This window comes from Sinocyclocheilus grahami, unplaced genomic scaffold (assembly GCF_001515645.1).
Source record: "Sinocyclocheilus grahami isolate Dianchi unplaced genomic scaffold, SAMN03320097.WGS_v1.1 scaffold1277.1, whole genome shotgun sequence".
NCBI classification, from domain to species: Eukaryota; Metazoa; Chordata; class Actinopteri; order Cypriniformes; family Cyprinidae; genus Sinocyclocheilus; species Sinocyclocheilus grahami.
The window spans coordinates 131,940-141,070 of NW_015506456.1; the positions used below are offsets into that span (position 1 = coordinate 131,940).

Below are 9,131 nucleotides of genomic sequence, written 5' to 3' on the forward strand. Positions count from 1 at the left end.
AGATATAGTGTATAGTATCACCATCTAAAACCATGCCACAGTACTTTTTTTGTAAGTTTATATTCATATGCCAATGTATTTACATTGCAATTGGTATTACCACAGTACCCAGAATCACTCACCTGTCTCTGCCACCTCTCCCAGCACAGGATCAGTAGTACATTCACCATTTGTGGCAACAATCCACACGCTCAGGCTCTCTCCGCAATACAGATCTGTTAGCGTGCAGCTTGTGTTTGCAGACGTACAGTTGTAGAAATCTTTACGATTACCGCGGGCCTCCACAATGTAGGTCTTGGCTCCTGTGGCCTCATCCCAAGTAATGACGGCACTGCTGATGCTATTACAGTTTGCTATTGTGTAGATGTTCTGCGGTAAACATGGGGCTACATGGGTAAGGAGACAGAGGGGGCCAAAATGAATAATTATATGTAAAACAAGTAACAGTGCTGATGTTGCAATTTGCAAAGTGTCATAATCCAGCTCAATTCAGTTCTAATTTTTTCTCTCTCATCCAATAGTGTTAGAGCTGTTAAATCGATAATATAACTGAATATGAATTGTCTTTTAAATGTATTTTAAACTCCAAAACAAACACACAAACAGAAACAGCTGCAAAATTATGTTTCTCTCATTTTAGTGATTGTGAAATACTAATAGCACCAGTATCCATTTTACAAGTTATAGCTGTATAACAGTGTCATATCATGGAAAATTTTATATTTATCAATTTGTACCAAAATGGATGACTCACCTGTTTTGATCACCACACCGTCTGTGTATCCACTGTTGCAGTCTAGTCCTCCGGAGTAGATGGATCTGACATAGAAGCTGTAGGTTTGACCACAGACGGTGTCAGTGAAATAACAGGAGGTGTCCACAGTGAGGCATTCAGTTACCAGTTGGTCCGAGTCCACAGCTATGGCGAAGTAATAAGCCGTGTTGTTGGTGGAATCCCACGAGAACAAGATGACGTTAGTGGAACACTCACGGTACGGCTCTAGTGCTTTGGGTGGGCAGGGTGCTGTTCGTTTGAGAGATGGAGGAGAGAAATTAATTTGCTGGTGAAATACTGTATACAATTCCTTTTTAGTTTAAAGGGACAGTTCACCCAGAAATGAAAATCCTCATCATTTACTTACGGTCATGTTGTTCAAAACCTGTATGACTTACTTTCTTCTGCGAACACAAAAGAAGATAATTTCAGGAATAACTGCTGTTTTTGTCCATAAAATGAAAGTAAATGGGGTCCAAAAAAGATAGTTATACAGGTTGACATTAGGGTGAGTAATGATGACAGAATTTTCATTTTTGGGTGCACTATCCCTTTAAGAGAGACACTGAGAGTAGATAAAATACAAGCTGAGAAAGATAACCTTAGAGAAGGCAGGTAGATTTACTAACTTAAAGGGGTCATATGATGCTATTTCAATTTTTCCTTTCTCTTTGGAGTGTTACAAATCTTGGTGCGTAAAGAAGGTCTGTAAAGTTGCAAAGACTAAAGTCTCAAATCCAAAGAGATATTCTTTATAAAAGTTAAGAGTCAACCACGCCTACCTAAAACGGCTCGTTCTAACACGCCCCCACATATCTACGTCACGATGTGGGAAGATTTGCATAACACCGCCCAAATGTTCATGCAAAGAAAGAAGGCGTAACTTTTATTCTTGCTGTAGTATTGTTGTTGCCGCCGCTGCCATGTTGTGAAGGCGCTGTGTTTTGTTGTGAAAGTGAAACTACTTTGGTTGGCCTTCCAAAAGAGGACGATATCCGCTTCGTCGTGCCTGGAGCTGATCCGCTCTGGTCGCTGAGGAAATACATCAACTTCGCGTGGTGGATCGCCAGATCGGCTTTCACTGTGGACGAAGCGGAGTCACATGTGGTTGCCGGCCGCAAGCCCGCCGGACGCTCCTTCGTCGAATCCGCACTCTAGGCCTCCGGCCTCTGCTTACTCAAGGCCGCCGCGTTGTGTGACGCTGTTTCGTTGTGAAAGCGAAACTACTTTGTTTTGCCTTCCAAAAGAGGACACGACTAGAAATCGGTAGTTAAGTTGTATTTACAACACTGTTCCAAAACAGTTCAACTCAAATATTCAGATGTGTGCAGCGCATTTTATGGAGAATTGTTTCCTGATCCTGGTAGAGTAGACTACAATGCCGGTGTTCTGACAAATAATACTACCTATCAGATTATGGTACCAACACTGTATTTATCCTACTGTAAGGGTAGGTTTAGGGTTGGGGTAGGTGTACATGTTAATAAAGTCTCACACCTTATTAATATCATACTGGAAACAAAATCTGATAGGTAGCACTTTTCGCTATCGAATTATGCTACCATCTACATTTTAATGGGAGGTAGCAAAATCTGACAGGGTAGCAAAAATCGTCAGAACACCGGCTGTTCTGGACTTCCGGTTATGTGGCGTGCAGAGTAGTCGCACGTTCAGCCTGCTCCTGCAGTTTCAATTATACTCTACTTATTAAACATCTCTATTTTCATTTATAGTGTGTACAATAGCTTTTAAAACTAGTTACAACTATTCGGATTGCTCTGTCATGTCCAAGGCTAAAGGAAAGTATGCAGAAAAAGATAAGGAGCTTTCGCCAACGGCTAGCATAACTATAGCTTCATTGATCTTTTCATCTCCACCAATGTTACTCCAGATGTGTCAGCGTCTACAATTTTGGAGGCATGCAAAGCTTATCTGCGTGGAGAGATAATATCTTATTCTGCTTTTCGCAGGAAGTCCACTGTCGAAAAGAGCTTCTCTATTTCTAAGGAACTGGCAGATATACAGTCCAGATGTGTTTTTTAGGCCCTTAAACATTCCTTCCATTGACTGTGATACAACTTCCAGGCTGGATGAGCCTTTTACAGTAGAAGTCGTCAAAGGGGCGTAATTCTCAATGCAGAATGGGAAGTGTCCAGGGCCTGATGGCCTTCCCACTGAATTTTTTAAGGCGTTTGCTGACAAACTCTCCCCATTACTGCTAAATATGTTCAATGAATCTTTAGTATCCAACATACTTCCCCCTACTTTAAGACAGGCTACTATTTCTCTCATTTTAAAGAAGAATAAAGACCCCCTTTTCTGTAGTAATTATCGCCCTATTTCGTCGCTGTGTGCGGACATTAAAATACTGGCCAAGATGCTGGCAAGGCGTTTGGAAACTGTTTTGCCTTCAATCGTCTCTACAGATCAAACAGGGTTTGTGAAGGATAGACACTCTCTCCACAATGTCAGACGTTTATTTGATATTTTATACTCTCCCTCAACTTCAGCCTCCCCGGAGTTGGTTATTTCAATGGACGCAGAGAAGGCATTTGACAGGGTGGAGTGGCCTTATTTGTTTTACTCATTAAAAAGATTTGGATTTGGCAGTAAATTTATCTCGTGGATTAAACTTCTTTATGCCTCTCCCTTGGCCCGTGTCCACACCAACAATGTTTATTCTGATTATTTTCCGCTTGGGCGTGGTACTCGGCAGGGCTGCCCACTTTCCCCATTACTGTTTGCCATTGCTATCGAACCACTGGCAGTGGCTCTCTCTTTGTATGCTGACGACCTTTTACTTTTTGTTTCTGATCCAGACAGATCCATACCTCTTGTGTTAGACTTACTGAAGGAATTTGGGCAGGTCTTGGGGTACAAACTGAATCTTCATAAGAGTGAACTTTTGCCTATAAACTCTGCAGCTGCAGCCAATCCTCTTTCAAAATGGCCATTCAAGAGATCATTGGACAGTTTTAATTATTTAGGCATCTGTGTTACCAAGAACTACTCTGACTTGTTTAATTGTAATTTTTCTCCTCTGCTGGATCGATTGACTGAAGATTTTCATCATTGGTCTGTGTTGCCTCTTTCTCTTGCAGGTAGGATAAATTGTATTAAAATGAATATACTGCCCAAATTCCTTTATCTTTTTCAGTGTATCCCAGTTTTTATTCCAAAGCATTTCTTTAATTCTCTGGATAGTTCTATTTCTCAATTTATATGGAACGGGAAAACTCCCAGAATGTTAGGCATATTGCAAAAAACTAAGGAGTTGGGTGGATTAGCACTACCTAACTTCCTGTTTTATTACTGGGCTGCAAATGTTCGAAATATGTTATTCTGGTGTTGCTCTAATGATCAGCCTCCACCCTGGCTGAGGATTGAGGAGGTTGCATGTGACCGTTCTTCACTTGCATCTCTTCTGTGTCTTCCTTCTTCCTTTTCATCTTTAAAATTTTCTAATAATGTTATAGTTAAAAATTGTCTTAAGATTTGGGGTCAGCTTAGGCGCCATTTCATTCTACAGACAACACCTCTCTTATGCCCTGTTCATTCTAATCCTCTTTTCCCTCCCTCTTTCAATGATAAGGCTTTTGCAGCCTGGGTGGATCATGGGATAGTTTATGTCACCACTGGATGCAACAAATGCCTCGTTTATAATAGGTTATCACAATATGGTAAGGCATCACAATATGGTAAGGGGCATAACATTTCCGTCACACGCTTGAGGTATTCGGCCAACCACAACACACTGGATAGCTGGCCAATCAAAGCACACCTCGCTTTTCAGACCGATGAGCTTTGTAAAAATCTACACGTTTCAGAAAGGCGGGGCATAGAGGAGAAACAATAATGTACAGTATGTGGAAAATAATGTGTTTTTTTAATCTTAAACCACATAAACATTTCATTACACCAAATATTGTTCTTTTTAGAAGCATCATATGACCCCTTTAAGGGCTAAGACTGATGCAGGACTCTGCCACCTGATACCACATGACCTTCCATAAAACCTCTGCCTCAATAGACCATAGAGTTCATTTAATCTACATGACAGTAATTCCTGGGTGTGTTCCTCAACAGACTTGTTACACCATGAGAGGATTTCCTGCTCATCTCCCAGAGCAGGGGTTTTCAACCTTGACATGCGCCCCCCCAAGTTTGTCTAATTTCATTCGCTCTGTCTGAAAGACGGCTTTCTGTGTGTGCGCGCACAGAAACAATCTATCACAGTACGCGAGTACTGCATTGGGATCTCTTTCATGCTGTCTTGCACCTGAATAGCTTAAAATCACTTTAATTTTTGATCTGACAAGACTTAAAACACGTGAGAATAATAAACGTTCTTGAGGAAGCTGCACTGGCCCAATCGTTCAGCTAGTTTAGGGGGGCTGAGAAGACAGATAGGGGGGCTGAAGCCCACCTAAAAAGCACCACCCCTGGTATAGCGTGCGTAATTATACTGAAACCTTATATATAACCAGCTTTCCTGGTTCAGTGTGATGGCTGAGCCTGTTTCTGAGAGCACAACACGCCAATCCGTGGTTGGATTATAACCGACATGGCTAACCGTAAATCATCTTCCACTGTCAATAAGCGTGAGCGATAGCCCTGATATCGGAACTTGATTACGCCAACTCTGCCCTAACTGTCTACTGATCAGCAGTGGGACTAATCAGATTGCCCCCTAGTGGATGGCTAAAGATTTGCCAGATTGTATTCATAATTACTCGAGTGTATGCCTCTGAATTAACAGTTTCTCGCTCCCCCCTTAACAGGTTCTGGGCCCCACAAGTTGAAAGCCCCTGTCCCAGAGGACTGGATGAGGTGTGAGTGTGACCTTTGAGAAAGGATATCTTTACTTGTCTCGAAGATGTAGCTGCCATCAGAAGTGCTTTCACAGTTAGCGAAGGCTGTGATCCGTACAGAGTATCGTTCTCCACAGACCAGCATCAAGACCTGGCAGGTGGTGTCCGTGGAAGTGCAGTTGAGCGACCGGCCTTGACCATCTGTAATGACGGCATGGTACGACGTGGCACCAAAAACCACATGCCAACTGACCATTGCTGTAGAAGTAAGACAGTTGTACTCCACAGAGATGGAGGAAACTGTTGAAATGGCTGAGATAAACAAGAAGTAATATGTTAGAGTTCTGCATATCCAGATGCTGAAAAGACCGGCATTGAATTCTAGGCTGGTTTTAGTGTTGGTTCTGGACTAGAAGAAATTCTTGGTTATGCAAGTCTAGAAGCATCCAAAACACATCAAGGCATAAATCTATTGCTTTAGGATTTATTTCAAAGGTTTCACTCTGAAATGTTCTGCTTCATCTTGACTTACTGGAAGTTAAGTAGGTGACGTTGATGAACTCTCCTGGTTCCAGGAACATGTTGATGGATGCAACCCCTATTGTGTACGTTGTACACGGCTCCAGGTTTGAGATATTCGCTGCGGTACCAGTGACGTTCTTAAGAACCGGGGGAAATCCCGGCTTGTTATTGGCTGTCACTGATACCTGGTAGAGCAGGACTCCTGAAACATTGTTCCATGTTACGCGAGCCATGCTCTGCGTTAACTCTCTTACAGCCACGTTATTTGGTGGCTGCACCACTGTTGAACAAAAATATTTGCTAATTGTCAATTATAGTAAGGCAAGATTTCATTGACAGTATACCAAAGCTGCCGTAACGAAAATAGCACAAAACTTGAAAGAACCAAGTAGACTTACACGTTCTGATGGTTTTAACAAGGCTCTTGGAGCCAAGTCCTGCAGAATTGGCGGAATAAATGTAACAGCTGTATGAAGTGGCTTGCTGGAGGTTGTCTATCTGTCCACTTAGCGTGGTGAAAGTGAGGTTATGAGTCTCAGGATGGAAAGTTCCATTCACCACCAAAATGTATTTCTCGGCTCCTTGCGCACTGGACCACTCAAACCTGATCGAGCTGCTTGATATTGCCTTCGAATATGTTATTTGCGAGGCGGTAGGAACTGCATGTACAAATGAAATGAATTTTTAATTTTTTTTTAATGTCTAAAAACTTAAGATATGTGTGGGTCGATAACTTACTTGTCTGTGCTGTTGTGGAGTTGATGCATGACATATGATTTAACACAAACACTTTAAAAGTCACTAGATAAATTTGTCCTGGTCTTAAGCCTTGGACCAGTCTCTCCGCAATGGATGCAGCGAGTGTAATAGTGACAGGTGCTGTGTTGTTTGAATTCACAACCCTGACATCCAGAGTATAGCTTGTCGCACCTGGGAAAGTGTTCCATTTTACAAGCAGAGATGACGCAGTGGGTGATAATATTGATGTTATATTACAGTCTGGAGGGAAACAAAAAGATTTTTTGTAAATATCTTCAAGGATCTTTTTGTAAGTCACTTCAAAATGTAATAATCTGTAATAATACAATATATTTAGTTAAATACATTCCTAAACATTTATTATTTTTGCTCAAATATATATTTTCTAATATCTATAAATTAAACTAAATTAAATGTACTGAACTGTGATACATAGTTAGTTCTACACTGTATTAATATTCTTAATACCTCTACTTATTACTAAAATAAATAATACAATAAATAGTAAATAAGAATTAAATACTTACTTGCAGTAGTAGCTTCTATTACCTTAGAACAAAGAAGAATGTGAGAGACAACTTAATCATTAGGACTTCAAACATAAAAAATTAACAATAAATCATTAACAGATCTTTTTTTTTTGGACAGATTAATAAATACCTGTGCTACTGAAAACAGCGTTACAAAGATGAACAGTGTCCCTGGAAGATGCATCTCTGATTAGATGCATAAGGTGCTAATAAGTTAAGATACATACACTTTCTAATACAGAGAGAAATCTGAAATCTTTTGTGGCATGGTGCAAGTATACCTGCTCTGTATGAACCAATCAGTGCATCCAAAATGAGGGCAGGTGGATGCCTCTGGGCTAAAGACATCATCCAATTATCTCTGTGTGTGTGTGTGTGTGTGAGCGCGCACATGTGTGTGCATGTGTATGTTTTTATAGGTAAAGGGTAAGCTGGGGGTCTAAGGTTTATTGTTAGACTAATTAAGACCACAAACGTTGACACTAGTTCTCTCTAGATATGTGTCATATTTTTAATAATTACTTTATTTTAAAATGATAATTTGCTTAAATGAAGATCACACTGGTGTGTTAGGGTTATTTTTGAGTGGTAAGTGATATAGGATAGGTTGTTAATCATTAGGTTTCAGGACAACAGGCTCAGGATAATGGAAAGAGTGAAATTCCCATCCTTGTACTGGCTTGCCTCAAGCAGTCTGGTGTAAAGCGCGCACATGTGTGTGCATGTGTATGTTTTTATAGGTAAAGGGTAAGCTGGGGGTCTAAGGTTTATTGTTAGACTAATTAAGACCACAAACGTTGACACTAGTTCTCTCTAGATATGTGTCATATTTTTAATAATTACTTTATTTTAAAATTATAATTTGCTTAAATGAAGATCACACTGGTGTGTTAGGGTTATTTTTGAGTGGTAAGTGATATAGGATAGGTTGTTAATCATTAGGTTTCAGGACAACAGGCTCAGGATAATGGAAAGAGTGAAATTCCCATCCTTGTACTGGCTTGCCTCAAGCAGTCTGGTGTAATGTTAAAGAAAGATTAAATTACTGCATATTAAACACACATTTCCCCCTCTTATTTCCCCTTAATCCTGGTTTAATATCGTCCTCTGTAATGATGAAGTTGAATTTGTGAATGAGTTGGTCTTTCAGATTTGTTCTCCCAGTACAAGACATGAAAACTTATTTTTGAATATTTGACTCGCGTGGGGTTGCATTTGAACGGAATCAGTTCAGTTGGATTGATGACTATTTTCAGTAAATCATTTATTATAAAGTTATTCAGTTATCGCTCACTGAATTCCCAATGGTGCATTCACTGAAAAGCAGTTAATTCTGTAAATGGAGATATTTGAGTGTATCTTGTGTAGTTATGGTTTTTAACACCATTGTTTTAATATCAAATACGAATATGTATTTTTAAAAATAATGTATGCATTTGCTTTTCATGTTATTAATGGCTGCATCTTCAGCTGAATGCTGGCTAATATGATGATAACTAGTAGCCAAAAATACCCTTTTTTTTTTTTTTTACCAAATCGTATATATAGATTTTGAAAGAAGTTCAGCTTTATTCTGTAAATCATTAACTCTTTGTTGTATTTTTATATAAGCTTTTATTTATTTATTTTATTTTTTATTTATTCAATTCTATTACTTTTTTCACTGTGTCATTAATTCAACTTATGTAATCTTGTTTCGGAAGCAGTTATTTTTCTTCTCAATACCCCCCCCCC

At 39.7% G+C, this 9,131-nt stretch overlaps 1 protein-coding gene across 1 annotated transcript in view; it reads right to left on the reverse strand.

The window, feature by feature from the left end:
* The window catches only part of fndc7rs1 (fibronectin type III domain containing 7, related sequence 1), a 39,737-nt gene that overhangs the window by 29,674 nt on the left and 932 nt on the right, over positions 1–9,131 (reverse strand). The window contains exons 2-6 of the mRNA XM_016254726.1: positions 6,507–6,767; positions 6,119–6,388; positions 5,641–5,898; positions 755–1,024; positions 123–386 (exon numbers count right to left, since the gene is read on the reverse strand). Coding sequence (XP_016110212.1) covers positions 123–386; positions 755–1,024; positions 5,641–5,898; positions 6,119–6,388; positions 6,507–6,767 — 1,323 coding nt within the window. The remainder of the gene's footprint in view (positions 1–122; positions 387–754; positions 1,025–5,640; positions 5,899–6,118; positions 6,389–6,506; positions 6,768–9,131) is intronic.